The 18,825-nt window shown below is 52.0% G+C and overlaps 1 protein-coding gene across 7 annotated transcripts in view; it reads right to left on the reverse strand.

Annotated features, from left to right (window-relative positions):
- Positions 1-18,825, reverse strand: part of ACSL6 (acyl-CoA synthetase long chain family member 6) — a 63,068-nt gene that overhangs the window by 29,870 nt on the left and 14,373 nt on the right. For 4 of the 7 annotated variants that reach the window (XR_010380092.1, XM_031448965.2, XM_031448966.2 and 1 more), the window contains exons 2-10: positions 15,261-15,481; positions 12,234-12,348; positions 11,478-11,542; positions 11,237-11,338; positions 10,616-10,715; positions 9,903-10,081; positions 8,912-8,944; positions 7,501-7,552; positions 1,060-1,133 (exon numbers count right to left, since the gene is read on the reverse strand). Coding sequence is in view for 6 of the 7 variants with exons in the window: in XM_031448965.2 (XP_031304825.1) it covers positions 1,060-1,133; positions 7,501-7,552; positions 8,912-8,944; positions 9,903-10,081; positions 10,616-10,715; positions 11,237-11,338; positions 11,478-11,542; positions 12,234-12,348; positions 15,261-15,481 (941 nt within the window). In the remaining variant the exon portion in view is untranslated. Of the gene's footprint in view, positions 1-1,059; positions 1,134-7,500; positions 7,553-8,911; positions 8,945-9,902; positions 10,082-10,615; positions 10,716-11,236; positions 11,339-11,477; positions 11,543-12,233; positions 12,349-14,971; positions 15,065-15,260; positions 15,482-18,825 lie in introns of those variants that run through there. The other 3 variants (XM_031448968.2, XM_031448967.2, XM_031448970.2) reach the window with 2 other exon arrangements.

Below are 18,825 nucleotides of genomic sequence, written 5' to 3' on the forward strand. Positions count from 1 at the left end.
CTGCCTCAGGCCCCATTTCACCAGTGTCTTTGGGCCACCTGGGCACAGAAGGTCTCGAATGGTTGGCACTTTCTAGTCCTTCTTCCAGAGAAAGGGGCCCAGAGAACCCTAGGTCTGCCTACTAGGGACTGTATGCCCTGGGCCTGGGAACAGGGCCTTAAAGGGGAAGGCCGAGAAGGATCCCAGTCCCCGGGATGGGACCGGCCTCAGCGACCGGGCTGCTCTGGCCACTGGGCTCTGCTCAGGGACAAGCTCCCCTGGGCTGCCCTCCCTGCTCTCTGCCCTCTTTCAGAGGTCTTCACTGCTGGGCTGGCTTTCAGGTGAGTTTGGACAAGCCCTGGGAACCTTGCTCATGGCTCCCGGCCTGGCTCAGCTACCAACCGTCTCTCAGGGTTTTCTACCCAAATATATAACTGCATGGGCATATGCTCCGTAATGGCATTTGGTGTGAATGTGGAGAGTGATTTTTTTTCCACAATGGAGGAAAAGCTTAATTTATATGAAAAGGTGCATTCAGATACTCACCACTTGTGGGAAAAGGTCCTCCTTTCTTAGCTGGTTAAAAATGCTAACATGCTTTTGTCAGGCCAAGATATCAAGATTTTTTTCATTTTAGATTTACCTTTTTTAGCACAGCCTTAAAAATTAGCAACTGTCACTGTTTCTCAGATGCTAATAGTCCTTAAACACAAAATGACTGAATTAAACTCTGACCTACTTGGGAAAACAAGTTATTAAGGATTACCTTCTAAATGAAGGTACACGTAAAACCACAGGTATCTCAATTTTTGAAGTTAAAAATGAGAACTAAGTTTCCACATTTTTCTTTCTGGGACCTTAGCACTCTTAGAAATCAGCTGAATATTTATCAGGTATGGGTCATTTCAGTGTTTGGGGTTCAAAGAGCCCGTGAAAGTGGGGCTGCTCCAATGAGAACAAAAACTCCTGCCTGTGAAAGGCATTCCAGATTATATCAGGGGAAAAAAGGAAACACAAAAAGCCTCTGAGGCTTAAGGTGTCCTCAAGAGACACTTGCATTAGTGAGTCTACTTTATTCACCTCTGTCACTTTCAGAAAGCCTGAGAAATCAGCCACCACGTTCCCATGGGTGAGCATCGCACCTTTTGGGTTCCCTGAAAGGAGAGAGCAAGAAGGAGAATTAGTTAGAAGCCCAAGGGCCACCCCTTGAGCAGTCCCAGACACCTAGCACTGTCCACGCAAGCCTCTGGCCTTTGTCCACAGCCGCCTTCAGAGTCCCAGGCAGAGGACTGCTGTGTCAGGGACCTTCATCCTGTAGACACTCAAAGCCCACCATGAGGTTCCCAGATGTTTGAGACCAGAAGGCAGGTGACAACTGCACAGGTGGGGTGACCCCAGGCCTGGAGGGCTGGCTATCTGTGGCCTGTGCTTTCCCTTCTGCCTCCCTCAGGGAGCATGGACTCTCGGCCCCCCGTCTCCTTACATGCACCAGTGACCTACTCAGTTCTCTGGGTCTGAGCAGCTCTAGTCCTCAGAACCCAGCGGCCAGCTGTGCTAAGGCCAGGCTGGAGGTACAGAGTGCTGGGGGTGGCCCTGCGTGCCTGCTCATTAGCACAGATGGAACATGGGTATTCCCGCTTTGTCTTGACATGACCTTTTACTATTGCTTGTGAGGAAGCCCAGGGCTTCTAGGATGGCTCAGAGGACAGAGGCCAGGTGGGGACTGAGGGCACAGCGGGCTGGGTGGAGGGGGGAGGCTGTGTGGTCACCATTTCATGTGAGGGTGGATACAACACCGGCCCTGCTGCTGGACGGATCTGACTGGGCTCAAATCCTGGCCTTGCCCCTCACTGTCAGCATAACACTGGAAATTTTTCTGCTTTCAGTTTCCTAACCTGAAAAGTAGGGACAGTGACACCAACCTCATAGGGCTTCTATAAGGCCTAAGGACATAAGTCGCGGGCAAAAGATATTAAAATTAGAAGTTTCCACTGAGGCAGAAGATACTATAGCTGCGAAATTCCAACAGTGAGGGGCCAGATCATGTGCAGAACTTACCCAAGAAATATCAAAGACACCAATATACTAACTGCAAGCCTCACCCAGAAAGAGGTAACAAAAGGACTGAGTAGAGATTAAGAGAGTACTGTAGTAAATGCCACTGAATTGTTCACTTCAAAATATGTGAATTTCACCTCAATAACAGAGAGGGAGAGAGAGACTATGAATGAATGAGGGAGAATTTGTGAGGAGGATTTCTTTGGATACAGCTATTCTGAGTTCTAGAGCCCATCAAAAGGGGAAGAATGAGGGGTCCTCTCTCCCAATCCCTATCTTAAACCCAAGCTAACTCAGCCCTCATTGGGATTACTTGAAGAACCCAGTCATGTTCCCTACAGCTGGGGGTCCATGAGACAGGGGAAAAAGGATGTGGCTACAAAAAACACACACACACACACACACACCCACCAATAAATCTCAGGAACTGGATACAGAGTCTGCAGAAGGAACACTGAGCGGTGATGGGAACGGTGCTTTAAAAAGGAATCTTGTCCACAGGTCCATTTCCCCACAAAATCAGGGTAGGAGCAATAGAGTGTACACCTGACACACAAGCTGACACACAAGTGGAGTAGGGAGCAGACAGACAAAGGAGGGGCACCGTCTGTATCAGGAGAACTCGTCCAAGCGTCCGTGAAACAGAGAGCGCACTGTAAATGTTTGCCCTAAACCATCTCCCAGCTTTCCTTTCCCACTGACTCATTCTCCCTCCCCACTTCTGTCTGGTGGGAGAGAACAGAAACCTTCATTAGCAAGCTGGCGGAGGAGGAGGACCATCAGAAGGGAAGAGAGGAAGCCAGACCATGTCTTCCCCACCAAGCCTGCAGCCAGTGGTACTGTGGACTGAAACTTGTAATTCTGAACTGAGACCGTGTCCATGTCTCAGGGGACTTATCTGAGAGTGACCAGAAAAGGCAGGAGATGCTTAAAGATTTTATCCAGGGGCAGACTAAGAACTACCCACACTGAGAACGTTTAAAGGAACAGATGGAGATAAAAATAAAGTTGCTCTCATCATTATATCCCTTAAGGCCCTTTTGCTCAACTTACTGGTGACCCATTTGCCAGAGACAAGCATCAGTAATGGCACCATCTCTGTCTGACCAAGATGTGTGGTGGACGGGGTTTTAACATGTGCTCAGGCACCTACACCCATACTGCAAATCACGGAGGTGATTCTGGAGACACAGAAAGTTACAGGATTTTTTAAATTATATTTTGTAAAAAGAATGTTAAATATGATTGCTAAAATATCTTCCTTTTGAAAAGAAGATCTGTGGGATCTGTTTTACCTCTGCTTGTTCTTCCATCCTCAAACACAGGCCCATATTAAGAAATTTCTCTGAATTGTCTCCTATGTGTAAATCCCAGAGTCCCCAGGCCCACCAACTATTCTGAGAGTATCACCTGGAAATTTTCACCTGTGGATTCTCAAATTTTGGAATTTTTAAAGGAACATCCCCCAAACATTAAGTATAAAAACAGATCTGTCACAAAATATTGTCCTGTGCTATATACAGCTTTAGATCTGCTAGATTGGCCGACTTGCTCATGCGTAATATAACCTAAGGACGGACGGTCTGAGAATCTCAAGAGAAATGCCAAGGGATAAAGGAGAAGTGAATGTTGACAACAAACCCTGGGAGGAGACTTCCAGGTCCCAGTTGGGAGGCAAGAGGCTCATGGTCTCTAGCCCAAGAGGGGGTCTCTTTACAGAAACTGTCACATGGTGCCCCTAGACTCGGGTCTATTCAGGACGCCCCTCACCCTCAGGCCATGATCCTGACTTCTACTCCACAGAGGAGGGCCCCCAGAATCCACTCTTCCTCCCTCTGTCCCCTGGGTGGGGTGCATCTCTTTCTGGTACTTGGAGGCCTCCTCTCTCCCCCAACCCAAACCAAACTTTTGGGGGCTTTGCTCCACTGAGCATCACCTCCCTTTCCTCTACCTCCAGTGGCTCCCTCTCAACCATAAGAAACACTTCCAGGTATTTCCAGGAAAACAACAAAAACCCCACCTCCCTCAACCCCATGGCCCCCGGCAGCTGCCACTCTTGCTCTCTGTCATCCCTTCACAGCTAATCTCTCTTTATAAAAAAATAAACACTCTCTTATGTATAACATACATATACAAAAGTGCTCAAATAAGTGTACAGCTCAATAGACTTTTTTCAAAGTGAACTTACCTGGGCCCCTAGCACCCAGATCAAGAAACAGAACATCATCAGCATTCCAGGGCACCGTTATCCTGGAAGGTGACCGTTATCCTGACTTCTGGAACCAGAGTCCTTTACTGTGTTTTGTCATTTTAAACAAAAGAAATCATATGACATTTTGCACCTGATTTCTTTCACTCAACATTGAGGTATCCTTTCCTGTTTGCTGACATACCATTCTATTGCTGATGGGCATTTGAGTTGTCTCCAGATTGTGACTATTCAAAGTGTTGCTAGGAACACTCTGGAGTGTGCCTTTTGGTGACACAGCCAAGCTTCTTGTAAGAGTTGTCCACACTTACTGAACTGACATCCTCCTCTCCCACCCCTTACTCAGCCCACCACAATCAGCTTCTGCTTCTGGCCTCCATCCCATGATGAGCCTTCGCCAAGAGCACCGGTGAGTATTTTTGTGGCAATGTCTTATGGTATAGCGCAGCTACGTGACAATGCTGACAGGTTCTGTTCTCCTCTAGCCTCTCTGGCTGCTCTTGGTCAGCCTTTATTTGGAACTCCTACCCCTATCATTCCTCTCCTGCCAGGGTTCCCAGGCCCTGCAACCAGACCTCTCTTTTCCTTAGTCAACTCTCTCTCAAAGAAACATTTTCTTTCTTGCTGTCGATCCTCTGCACACACTGTTCCCTCTGCTGAGAATGCCCATCCTCTTCTCCTCCAGCTACCAATCCTTCGGGACTCTACTTAGATTGAGAATCCCTTCTGTCCCACTGTCCTGGCCTCTCGGTGGCCTAGTATTCCATGCACCCTGGGATGCCACGTTGTACTGAACTGTCTCATGACATGAGCTGTGAGCTCATGAGGGCAGGGCTGCGTCATGTCCATCCCTGTGTCCTCAGCCTCCAACACTAGGTCTGATGCATAGAGGATGGTCAACAAATGAGGTGAATGAATGAATCTACATAAATTACAGTAAGAATGCTGAAAACACATAGACTCAGCAGGACAGGTTTTTAAAGACCACTGTATTTTCTTCTCTGGGAAGAGAAGGTACATGAACTCATAAGGATACATCTGAGCTATCATTCATGGGACCCAGTTCCCCAAACTGGACTATGTTATACCCACAAATTATCTTTTATTTGGGGGGGGTGGTTAAGATTCCAGTCCAGCTGATGGTTATTCTGAAATGAATATCCAACCACATTCACACCCATTAGCCATCCCTGAGTACAGACAAACCCCAAGCTCTCACCTCCTCCAGGGCATTCTTGGCCTGACTAGGGCTCCAAAGCACTGGCTTATTCTGGGAATCTCCACAGATATTCCCATCATACACCAAAAGGAAAATCTTCCCAGAATGATTCCACCAGAATCATGAATCCAATGTCAGGTTCAGATCATATTTTCCATCTTCCCCACTGAATGAATATGACTCTTGATGAAGCTGGAGCCAGGACACTGATGGAAGGGAAGCTGTATCCGTGGCTGTGGCGTGCTGGACTAGAGGATGGCTACCAGAGGCACAGTGCAGGCTCAGGCTAATGCCAAGGAGATCCAAGTGTGCAGCCAGGTGGGGTGACACCAGGCACAAGGCCTGCTCACTCCCCAGCTCTGCCCTGGCACCAGGCACACCTTTGGAGTGTGAGGCTTGGGCACTAAATAACAACCTATTTTCCAGGCTCCATGCATCCTGCTTCCACCACACAGAGCTTGGGCAGGATGGCTCAGCCTCCAATTGTGACTCCATCATCTGGAAAAGCACTGGACACGAGGCCTGCCATCCCCAGCTGGGCAACAGCACATTTCTGAGTCAGTTCTGTTCCAGATATGGAGGCAGCGTCTGTGACTAAGTGACTTATTAAAAGCCTGAGGGCACTCTTGGACAGCAAAGGTCCAAAGCTAAAGGCCAAGGCCACAGTAGTGACCCACCCCCAAACCCAGGGTGGAGGGACATGTCACCAAAATTTCGTATCATGAAACTCGTAAGAAAAAGCAACATACACCTGAAGGGCACTTTTGAATTCTGGGTTGGCTCTGGATATCAGCTTCTGGACAGCAAGAGATGTGTTATTTTTCTTCCAACAGGGTTTTAGCAGTATGGTGGAAATTCTCAAACCCATGTGAGTTAATGGCAAAAATCATCTCAATCCAATAGTCATGTTTACCATGATCCACCCAGAAGGACAGTCCTGCCTGTGGGACAGGTCAAGGATCTGCTAAATGCCTTAGAGGCTGCATCCGTGGAAGGTGTGGTGGGCCCAAGTCCACTGCCCATCAGAAGCTGTCATCAGAGCAGGCCAGTCCTCGGTATGGAAAAAGAGGCTGGAAACCTCTTGCCTTTTCAGGACAAAGGCAAGTAACTTCCTGAGTCGTCAGATGAGATGCATGGGCAGCAATGGGAAGAGTAGTGTGCTGGGAGGTGGGAGAACAGGACACAAGCCCTCTGCCTCCACGTGCTGCTGGGGTTCCCTCGGACAGTCCCCACCCCTGCTTGCCTCAAAGGCCATGCTCAGGGCCCAGTGGCACAGTGATAGGGTGAACAGGGCACTGCAGACTGCAGAGTGCTGTGCCTATGGCCATGGTCCCCAGGTGCCTTCTGTCTCCTCCAGGAAGCCTTCCTTGGCTGTTCCCGCTGATGCTCATACACGTGCTCCTCTGTCAGACCAGGCAAGGAGTGCGTCAGTTCTGCCGGTCCTCTTTCTGACAGCCTTGCCCGTGGGATACCAGTCCCCAGCTGCAGAGCATCTGTCCTGCCCTTTCACACACCTTCCCATCATCTACTTGGCACCTTTAACCACCCTCATCACAGGTGAGAAACTGGGGACAGTGGCAGTGCAGAAGTTAAGTGATTGATTCATAGATCCCCCAGAAAGTGGTGGAGGCTAAGACTCAAAACCAAGCTCTCAGACACCGAACCCCACACTCCTTCCTCAGTCCCTGACACAAAGGCCAGGCAGGGGCAGGAGACAGAGGAGTGAGCACCCCTTCACACAGAGGAATGATGTGACCAGCTGTCCAGTCCGCCCTGGGCCCCAGCTCTGGGAAGCTTACAGCACCCTCCCACCCTGGACCTCCCAGTCCACACCGTCCATTCACATCTAGCCACACCATGCTGCCTTGTGCTGGCCACTGGGAGCAGCAGGAAGGACCCAGCATCTGGAACCCAGGTACAGGACAAGGCTCAGCCGATCCCACAGAGGTCACCAGAGACCCCTGCAGTCACCCTGCCAGGGCTGCCAGGGAAGGGTGCAGGTGGCCCTGGCTGTGAGCTGGGAGCCTCTGCTTACCTGTCGTGCCGCTTGTGAAACACACAATGGAGAGGTCACTGGGTTTCGGGGGCTGTAGAGGTGAGAAGAGGAGTGTTTGAAAGAGACACAGTGTGGCCAGCCAGGGCTCAAGATCCCTGGGCCCTCCACCAGCCAGCCCCTCTGTGCATTCCCCGTGTGTGTGTGTGCTGTTTGAGGATGCAGGTGTGTGTTGGCACACGTGTATGGCTCTGCACGCTATCGTCAGAAAGGTCAGCAGGCAAGTTCCCAGGAAAAGGGAAGGAAAGCCAAGGAAACCTAACTGGGCATGGACATCAATGTCCCACCAACCTCACACCTGCTCCTACAGCCTCCCTGACCTGAGTCTGAGCTGAATTCTAATGAGACTGGGCTGCAGTGACCACACCTAGGCCTCTGCCAAAGATCTCACCTTTCTAGTGGATGTGACCCAGGGCGTCCTTCCTTCCCACTTTTCCCCAAATGTCTGCAATTAGGCTTGGGAACAGAAGATGTAGCCCAGGAACTGGGCTGCCCACTCTGAGGGTGCTCCACATCAGACTCTTGCCCTGGTGCTGGACACATAGTCCTGGGGTTCCTGGGAGGAGCCCACTATGCATGTACAGGATGGTTTCCCAGATGAGCTGACATGAGTTCAGACCTTTCCAGATGAAGTAAGGGTGTGTATTCTGGGAGAGGGACCACCCTGGACACAGATAGAGGCACAAGAGACAGGGCGGCTGAAGGGTGGGAGAGCAGTTGTCTAAGGCTGGGGCACGGTGTGTGGGAAGTGGGCACACACTAAGGGCTACCCATGAGAGGCCCTGGGAAGCATGGATGTGACCTGCTCAGGCCCGAGTATGAGGAAGTTCACAGGGGTGGGAAGGGAGTGGGAAATGCTAAGGTGCGAGGGGGGCTGGAGGCAAGAGTCCTGGTTAGAAAGCTGAAAGCCCCCACACGGCCCCTCTCAGAGGGTGGTGACCCTCACTGATGACTCAGCCCAGGCAGGATCACTTGGGGATGACACACAGAAAAGTTCACAAAGCAAAGAAGAACCAAGACAGCAGATGCCACAAGGCAGCCACTTCCTGTTCTGCTGCTGCTCTTGTCCAGCCCATCCTCTGAAGAGCTCACTACACTGAAGGGGAAAACATAAGGATTCTCAAAGGAAAAGTTACTGGAGACTCGAGGGTGGCCAGGACAGGCTGCCCTTTTTTCTCCCTTCCAAAGGTCTGACTCCTGTTCCAGGTCCCCCACTGGACCCTCATCCACAGAAGTCCTGGGCACCTCGAGGGGGCATTTCCTGAGCTGCTTATTAACACAGGGGTGCTACTTCGACCTCCCTACCAAACCCTTGTGCATAGTGAGGGGGTCTGCGAGGATGGGCCCTGCACACCACTGTGCTTAGTAAAGACTTGCTGGAGAATAAGCTTACCACAGGGACATGGTGATTCTGCTGGCCACAGTCCTGGAAGAGGAAAACAGCTTTTAAATGCTCAGAAGTTCTAATCAATAAAAAAAAAAAATCAAAATAAACTCAGCACAGTATGCTTTGCTCCTGTGCCAAGCCCAGAGTCCAGAATTCCCTGACCAGACATGGCCCATGTGGAGACATCACCCCAGTGGCCTCAGATACATACCCAGGCCTAGGCCTAGGCCACCCAAACATCACAGATAGGGCCTGGGGCCCAGGGAGAGGCTAAGGACTGTGCACATGCACAATGGGGAGATGGTTTATATGGACACATGTTCCAGACAGCATGGCTAGGTGGTCTGGCCTTCCAGGTAAATGGTCAGGGCTGGAAGGGCAGATGGGGGCTGCCAGTGTAGGTGTGGCCCCTAAAGACATGGAGGGCAGAGGTGCCACAGGTACACTTAAGAGCAGATAGGGAGGCAGGAGGAGAACTGGAGGACCCAGGGACCTAGCTCCAGTGGTCACAGTGGCAGTGGGGGTCAGCTGCTACTGAACAAGGCCTGAGGCCCTAGAGGCCAGGATGTCCTGTGTCACTCCAGCATGCCACAAGCTGCCACCAACCTGATGCCTCTTGGGAGACCATACAAAGAAAAATCAGTTCTACTGGCTGTTAGGGGTCTGGGACACATCTGTAGGAACCTCTTCAAGACTCCTGGACCTCATGTCTACAGTGCTCAGGCTCAGACAGGCTGACAGCTAGCTGGAAATGAGGCGGCGGGAGTAGCCATGGGGTTGCCTGTTGGCGCCTGTGTCAGTAACTGCCTGTCTTGAAGAGGATGCCTGTGGGTACCAACCCCACAACCCAGCACCAGCCCTTGTGAAGCCTGCCCTGTCTCAACCCTGACACACTTGATGGCCCAAGAGATCCATCCTAGGGCAGAAGATAACCAGCAGCTCTGGCTTGGTGGCCAACCAGCTGTGGCCCAGTAAACAGCCCCAAAGCAGACCTCACCTCCACAGCCTGCATGGACTTAATTACCACCCCGCACTCCTGCCCTCTGTCTTTCAAAGCTTCCTCAAATGGTTCCATGAGGATGATCAGCTTGAGCCCTGGAGTCTCCTTCCTCTCCACGTGCTCCAGAAGAAGTACGGCCTTCTGAGGTTTATCCACGATCACGGTGCTGATGTCAGCTGCAGGGATCAGCAAGGAGAGTCAGGCCGTGCGGTACAGGCTGTGACTATGGCCAGCACGTGCCAGGCAGTGGAACCATGGGCCACATGATATACTTGTGTGTAAATAAATATGTAAGACAGGCCGTGTGGGCCATGGGCCATGGGCCATGTATTGTGTCCAGAGGAAAGTGCATGGGTGGATCCCAAGCATTCCTTTTTTCAGGCTCAGCCCCAACATTCCAGGTCTGCTTGAGTTACTTATCACCCCCCAGTATCTGCCTTAAGCTGAAGGGAACTCAGAGGGTTGGCAGCCTATGTGGGGGCTGGTGTAGAGGCTCCTTCCTGATAGCCCCACCCTGTGGAAGAAGCCTTTAGGTGAAGTCCAAGTGGGGACAGCTGGACTCAGGATGCCAACTCAAGGGCCAAGGTGGAAGCCCCCGGGGTTCTCCGAGAGTGGAAACAGTGTTTATCAGTGTCAGACAAACAGCATAAGCTGAGAGGCTGGGGTCTGGGGGCTGGCTGCCAGTGGCAGGAGGGGGCAGTTGGGCTCACCTGTGTTGACGATGTAGCGGATTGCTCCAGGGCCCAGCGTGTCATAGAGTGGGACTACCACCATAGAGTACGTGTAACAGGCGAGCTCCGTGATGATCCACTGTGGAGACACACAGTTGGGGGAAGGGGGAGCACAGAACAGACAGGAGGGCTGCACTGCTCTTAGGCCCAAGCAACCAGGGTCCTTGCTCAGGGTCTCATGCTGAGAGCGCTCTGTTCTGGTCCTCTGCATGAGGCAGGGGATCCACGAGGCTAAATGGCTGTGCTTCATCACTCACAGCCTTCCAGACCACGCTGCCCCCAGGGAATTATGGGAATCCAAACAGCCCCAAACCCACTCCCAGAGCCTGCAAAAGCTTCATCCCCAGGTCCTTCCCACACCACCCTGCCCCATGCCTCAGGGAGCCACTGTTTATGCAGCTGGGTAGGGTGTGGTAGGAGTATGGCTGGAATGTCCTGTCCTGATAGGGGCAAAGCCAAGAGAGTGAGGGTAACACAGACAAAGGATCTCCATTTTTCTTCTTATCCTGGGCCCTTCAGACAGTGGGAACAGGGCTGTTCTATGGTACCAAACCCTGTATTCCACAGATACTTCTAAAACCAGTTAAGGCAGACGCTCACCTCTGGCCGATTTTGTGCAAAAACGCCGATAAACTGATCTGTACATGGTTTACAACTGTGCTGGAGAAGTCCAGACCCTAGAAATTCAGCCCTGTTGGCCACCTGTACACAGACATGAGGAAGTGATGGGAAAGCAAGGAAGGGAGATCCCCAGGTGGGAATTCAGGGTGCCTACAAAGCACCCTGCCAAGTGCAGGTCTGCATGGGTGGACAGGGTGGGGCCTACCCTCTTATTACTTACCTCCTGGTAGGACAGCCACTGATAAGGCTGCTTGGGTTTCCTGAAGCCAAGACAGGGTCCATTCCCTGCATAGAGAAAAGCAAGCCTTGTGCCAGGGAGGAGGGCAGGGTTGGGGTGCCACCTGCACCAGCCCATCAGACATCTAGATAAACACCTCATACTGGGGGATGGTCCATGGACCAGGTGAACTGCTCCCCAGCTGCCTGTCTAACCTGCTGAAGTCCAAGAAGGCCTAAAGTACACAAGCATGGCATTTCTGCAGGGATCAGGGAGGCCTGGGAATGAGGACTGACACATGTGCCAGTTCCCAGTGTGACCTGTGTGATGCAGCCCCAAAAGGACACACGAGACCTGGGGGACACTGGGCAGAGGTGGCAGGTTGTCCCACTGTGACCACTTCCCTCTGCCCCACACCCTGGGTCATCCAGACATCCTGGAGGCTCAGGTTCAGAACCATGTCATAACCTGGCAATCTTGAGGCTCACCAAGGGATGCCAATGGGAAATACAGAGTATGAGCTAAGAGATGGCTTAAGGTCAGCAGTCTTAAGGGCTGGAACAAAGCTGATGTTAGCCTGTTGGCCTCATAACACAGCTACTTGTCTGACTGGACAGCAGGGGAGACAAGAATGGCTTCTCTCCTCTGAACTGGGGCACGATTCACCTGCCTTGCCCCTGGTACCATGCTTGATCACCCACCCCCCGTACCTGCTCAACCCCTGCCACAACCCCTCCACGCCCCCAGGGCCCCTCTCACCTGAGATGCTAAGCCCACGGCGGAACACCTCGTACATGGTCCTGGCATCATCATAGTAGTGGGTGAGCAGCTGAGGGCCATCCCCAATCACGGATCGCCGGGCCCCACCACTATCCTATGAGCCAAGCACAGGCCAGAGAAGCTGGCTGACGCAGGCAGGGGCCTGAGGAGAAGTCACCAGCACGCACTAGGCTGCACATAGCTTGGATGCACACCTGGGCCACATGGCTGGAACTGGGATGTACTCTGTGTGCACTCACACACACGGCCTACACACACGGGCTGCACACACACAACCTCTACACATGTTCATGTACACATGGCTTGTATGCACTTGACCAGTACACAACCACACGCACACAGCATACACACACCAGGTCAGCATACCAGGTCAGAATCTTCAGTTACCGTTCATACATGCCCATGGTTCACTCATGTAACAGAGTGAGGAGTGTTCGCTGGAGCCAGGTTACCTACCCTCTGGTATCAGGATCAACCTGCCAAGGTGTCACTGCTATGAACCTACATCAAGAATCATTTGGCAGCAGGATTCAGCTAAGAAGGCTGCCATCCTTCATTTACATAACAATGTGAATTAGTTTGAGGACTTGTTGAAGGTATTTTCCCAGGAAGAGAGGCCCAGAAGGCTACGGAGGGAATAGGGCAGTGGATTCCTGGGCCCTTCTGGTGGAGCAGACCCCGGATGGGAAGGCAGCGAACACCCTGGGAGCCAGGGGCTGGGGAAGGAGCTGGGCCTCTCCTGCCTCTTCCCCTTCCACCATACGACTTCTCCCCAGCTCTCCAAGCCCAGCTCTCCAGTACCACAGCTCCACCTCTTCTCTGAGCACTATTCAGACTGCCCTGGGCTGTCCTACAGCCCACTACCTCTTGGAACATCAGGTCTGAAGAAAAATGTGAGAGCCACAAAGCAAACTCAAACCCACAGGAGGCTCTCAGTTGCTTTGTAGTGGAAATTTCTGTTTGGCCAGTACTTCTCGAACACTGGGTCCATGTAAGACCTGTGTGGGAAGCTGGGGACAGATATAATTAGACCAGGTTAGCATTCGAGGGACAGAAATGACAGAACAAGGGGCTTTGTGCCAGGGACAGACGGGGCTCAAGTGGCGGGTGTGTCAGGGAGCGGCTGTGGAGCTGGGTTCTGAAGGATGCAAAGGAGTTTACTGGGCAGGGTGAGGAACAAGGAATGGCAGCCTCACCAGAGGCAACAGCGAGTGCAAATGCATAGGGCAGGAGGCACTTGGGGGACTGTAGACAATTCATGCTGCTCCAAGTGGTAAATGGAGGAGGCTGGAGAGGCTGCAGATCAAGGCAAAGAGTCTGGACGTTAGGTTGAGGGCAACAGGGAGCCAGGGAGGACTTTAAGCCAGGGTGAGTGACATGATCTGAATTGATTCCCACTGTGTAGCACACAGAGTAAATGCTACCAGACCCTAAACGATCTGGGCCCCTTTTACCTCTCTCATCTTTCCTACCACTCTCTCCTCTGTCTCCTTCACTACAGCCGCTCTGGATTCCTGCACTCCTGGGGGATGAGGCAAGGGAGGGCACCATCCTTCCAGGAAGGGAGGCCTCAGCTGTGTCCCAAGCCACATTCTCCCAGACCTATAAGGTGACTCACTCCGAGGCCCCCATCCTGACCCTATCCAGACCACTGTCACCTCCAGCCCAGATGCCCCGGTTGCTGCCTCATGTTGGCCCCTGCCAAAGCCACCCTTCTAACAGTACAAGTGGGTCCTGTCTCTCCTATCACTGAAAAACCCAAATAAATCCAGGCTGTCCACCCCAAGGGTCCCTGCCCAGTCCATGGGGCTTTGTCCTGGCTTCCCTCTCCAGGTGAGTGGCAATTATAAGCTCACCAAAAATATTCATCTTAGCCCCTTGTCTGCATCATCTCACCAAATCCTTACTATAACCTTAGGAAGCAGGTACCCTTTTTACTGTCCACTTGACAGTTGAGGAAACTGATGCTCAGAGAGTAAGAAAACTACCAAGGACCATATGGCTAGTAAGAGGCACAGCCAGGCTTCAAACCGAGGGCTGCTGGCGCCTCTGTAGCCCTTCTCCACCTCCCAGCCACACCATATGAATCGCCATTTCCCAAAGCTACCAGGTGTATTATCACACACCTGCACCTCTGCACACATTATTTCTTCTGCTGGAAAAATGCCCTGAAGATCCCAGACCTATCTCTACCTGTGCCCTCTGCCATCAGGCAAAATTCTGTCATGCTTGTGATGGGTATCTGCAAGATACTGTCAGGGGAAAAAAGCAAGGTGCTGCACAGTGTATACGGTGTGATGTCATTTTGAAAGGGGGGCAGACAACTATACATTTGCTCATGGACAAGTGTTAATTAACATGGTCCTCAGGGGAGGAGAACTGGGAGGCAAGGGGAAGAAGGTACAAGTTTTTCAGTCTATATCCTTTGGTTTCTTTTGAACCGTGTGAATATATTATCTATTCAAAATGAACAGAATTAAAGTTTAGGAAAAAAGCAAAATAGATTTCATAAACTTAATAAAGAAATAAATTGTATCAGTCCTTCTAGACTTAGCCTGGAACACCCTTGTCCAGGCTGGGCCACCGTCCCTTATCCCCCTAGTGGCTCTATCTGTGAGTCCGTGTGCTCTGGGAGGGCAGGGCCCTGGGGTGGCTCAGCTCTGGGTCTCAGTTCCAGACCAGGGCTGGGCACAGGAAGAGCCTGGAAAGGAATTTACCTGGCAGCCCCTTGAGAACGTGCTTAGGCCTCCTATCCAAGAAGCAGGCAAATCAGAGACTCAGTACAAGGTCAAGGTCAGGCTCTGCCCAGGGTTCAGTTCCTGGGAAAGGCAGAAGGAGCATCTGATAGGAGACCCTATCCAGGGCCACCGGCTGGCTGGCTGATGGGGACATAGAGATTCTCTGAATAATCTGAGATCAAATAAGCCACAAGTTTGGCTTCTACCTTTAAGATGCCTGCCCTCTACCTGCTACTTCCCCCAGCCCAACTGCTCCCACCCTGCTCACCTCCACTTCCTCTGACTGCATCAGGAGATTACACGGTGGCTGCAAGGCCTTTGGCCGGTGAGTGAACCAGTAGGCGAGGATGGCGGCCAGCGCACCCATACTCACGAGGGTGGTGGCTGAGAGGCTTCGGAAAAACTGGCCCAAGTCGCCCAGCTCGGGCAGCCGCAGCATCCTCAGGATCTCCTGTGTCTGCATCTTCTCCAGAAGTGAGAGGATGAACTCTGCAGGAACAACAGGCAGGTGAAGGAAGAGACCTGATGGCAGACAAGGGAGGGGTCCTCGGCTTGTCCTCCCACCTGTCTTGAGTCACAAGCAACCCATTGATCGTGGCCAGGCCCTGAGCTGGTCCTGGGGTGTACAGTCTCCTGGTGGAACACAGTGTATCCTGGAAGCCGGCCACCTGGAAGGGCCATTCCCAGTGACAGGTCAAAGAGCCCTCAGCAGTCACACCTGACAGTCAGACATCCAACCTAGTTTTCCTGAGAACCACGTGCTCAGGCCCTAGGCCATGGCTGACAGATGCTTCCATATCTTCCAGGAGCATGGTGTGAGCTGACAGCTCTGGAGTTAACGGCTCCTGAGCCCGAGGGCCTAGGTGTACCACCTCTCCTGTATGGTCATAGCATTTTGCTTATCCTTGTTCCTGGGGTGTGGAAAGGACAGAGGGGCAACAGGTGTGCCTAACACAGTGGCCAGAATAATTGGGGGCAAAGGGATGCAGACTCCTTCCACTCCACTTCACAGCTCCCAGTGCCAGGCCCTGGCCCTGAGGGACACAGAGAAAGCAAGGGGGCAGAGCCCTCAGACCAGCCCTGACAGATACTTCCAGCCTTCAAGATGTGAGGGTAACGACCTATCTGACAAGGATCCAGTGGATGACACAGCAGAGTCCCCTCAGGCCCATAACCTGGCCCACCATGGGGTCTCCTTGAAGAAAGTTGTAGCCAAAGACCTGCTAGGCCAGAGGTGATGCTCTGGCCACTTTCTGAGGAATAGCAGAGTTCCCAAGAGCAGCGAGGGTGAGGTTCAGGCACTGCTCCCTGGCGCCAGACTGCTGACCACTATACAGGGTGGCTCTGCACCACCACAGACCAAGAACCTAGAGGAGAAGCTGGCCCCACCATTAACGGGGCCCTGTGCTATTCCCCCTGGGATCCCATCTGCCAAAGTCCAGAGGGAAAAGGAAGTGCCAGAGGGGAACAGCTGTTGGCAATGAAGAGGAATGAAGGCTTGAAGAGAGAAGGCTCAGCAAAGTGCTGTGCACTCTTAGGGGTAACAAGCACCTCTGTAACATTGCTTATGGTGGTCAGGGTGCAATGCTTGCCCACTGCAGCCCAAGTGGACACACTGAGGCTATTAGGGGTCCATGGAGGATGCCTTGGGGTGGGTAGTGGGAGCCTTTGTGTGAGAAGCACCGGTGACTGACTTTGGTTCAAAGAGGGGCTACCATGACCTCCTGTTAGCTACTAAGTAAAGCAGTGCTGGCAGGACAGACATATGGGCAGTTAGGCTCAGGGGTCTGCACTTTGCCCAGGACTGAGGAAGGTAGCAAGGGTGGGCCAGGCATTGGGTGCTTTTAGCCCCAGTGGGGCCTCCTCAGTGTCACTGTCCAGTAGGGCCTGAAGCTAAAAGTGTTGGATGATAGCCACAGGTCTGCCAGCTCCGTGAGGGCTGCGTGGGCCCCAGGCTGCCATGCACTGGCCCTCCACCTCAACATCTGGATGCACAACTATTGTTTCTCTTCTTGGGAAACAATGAGAAACCCAGCAAAAGCCACTCTACAGCCATGGAATATGAGCCAAACAACAATTGCTTGACCCCTAAGAGAGAAGAGATCTGCTGAAATCCCAATAAATATTATCTGTGCTAAACTGTAACATCACCACACGAGAGATGAGGTCAGTATGTGCAAAGTCATTGCAGAGAAAGTGAGTAAAGCTCCTCAGTTCGAACCCCTTCTCCTTCACTTATGGGCTATGCTAGGTTGAGTGAACCCAACCTCTCTGGACCTCCACTTCCCCATCTTTAGAATGGGGACAGCATCACTCAGGCATGTAAAGTTCCTCATACTGAATCTGGCATAACTAGAGGCACACAGGGACTAAAGAGATGGCTAAAGTATGCCCGTCAGACCAAGGAGTCTCCTCAGCCCAGGTGGTCTAAACGCTGGGCAGAGATGGATGGACCCAGGTGCTATGAACCTGCAGGAATTTATGCTCTGTGGATGCAGGCTGAGTCCTGAAACACTTATCAACCACCTAAGGCTCTGGGTGCTTCCTGGGGAGCAGAGAAGTGAGCCCCCCAGCCAGCCGGTACATTCTCACTGAGTTGCTGAGCTGGCAATCCAGCTCCGGCAGCCTCCTAGGGCTGGATCAGTTTTGAGGCCATCCCACAGGAACAAACCACTCCTGGCATATAGACCAAATTAAGGTTCTGCATCAGCAAAGCAGAGGCCACGCTACAGACCACAGTGAATTTTCACTGAGAAAACTGCTCTGGGGAGGACCCTGGGCAGGAGGCCAGCTGGCTTCCTTGGGACATTTACTTCCCTAAGCTGCAAATGAGGGACTAAGTCACAGCCAGGCTCATCAGATAAATGACTCACTCTACACTGGAAAATTCAGATATGCCCACCAGCTCTTGGTGGGTGGGCTCTGAGAGCTGAAAGACATTTCCTTTAATGGGTTGAACTAACTCCAAGGGCTGGGAAGCCAAGGCCCAAGAAGCCCCTGCCCAGCTGTGAGGCTCAATGATGTGGTCCCAAAAGTTTTAGAGAAAACCCTAGAAGAATGCCTCACCATTACAGTCCTGATCCTTGGAAGTTGCTCACAGACCCTAAGCTGCAGCCAAAAGTAGGTATTGGCTGCTATGCTGTGATTTTCACGAAGTATAGTCCCAAGTGTCCAAGCCATCCATTCACCCACCCATTCATCCATTCACCTAGCAGACTCTCTCGTGGCCCCTGCTCTGATCTAGCTCAGTGTTGGGCACTGGGACAAGCCAGATGTGGGCCTCCCCACAGTCCCATGGGAGAGACACATGGGGGAGCTGGCAGTGCTATGAGTGTTGTTTGAGCTGTGATCAGGCACGAGGAGCCAGAGGAGATGCCCAATTCAGGTACAGGGAGTCAGGAAAGGATTCTGGCAGGAAGTGGTACTAATGCTGAGACTGAAGAATAAAGAGGAAAAGGTGTTCTAAGTAGAGGGAAGCAAACATACAAAGGCTGGAGCTGAGAGAAACCACGGAGCACTTAGCAAATTGAATATTCTATTCTGGAAATGAAGTCTTGAGCCCATGAAATCTTGTACAAGATTGGTCTCCCAGATGTGACAAGCTTTCATTGGTCACCACAGTACCACAGGCCCCATGAGAAGGAAGAGCAGAACTTGTCTGAACTTCCTGAATTCCTGGTACCTAGGAAGACCATGCCTACTCACTGCACTGCTCAATTCTCACAACTCTGCGTGCTCTTTATAAGGTGGGAACATAGAGACTCCGCTGAAGAAGCTACCTGCCATTCACAGGTGCACAGCGAGCGAATGGGGGAGTCAGGCAGGACTCCAGC

Source organism: Camelus dromedarius, chromosome 3 (genome assembly GCF_036321535.1).
Source record: "Camelus dromedarius isolate mCamDro1 chromosome 3, mCamDro1.pat, whole genome shotgun sequence".
In the NCBI taxonomy this organism is placed as follows: domain Eukaryota; kingdom Metazoa; phylum Chordata; class Mammalia; order Artiodactyla; family Camelidae; genus Camelus; species Camelus dromedarius.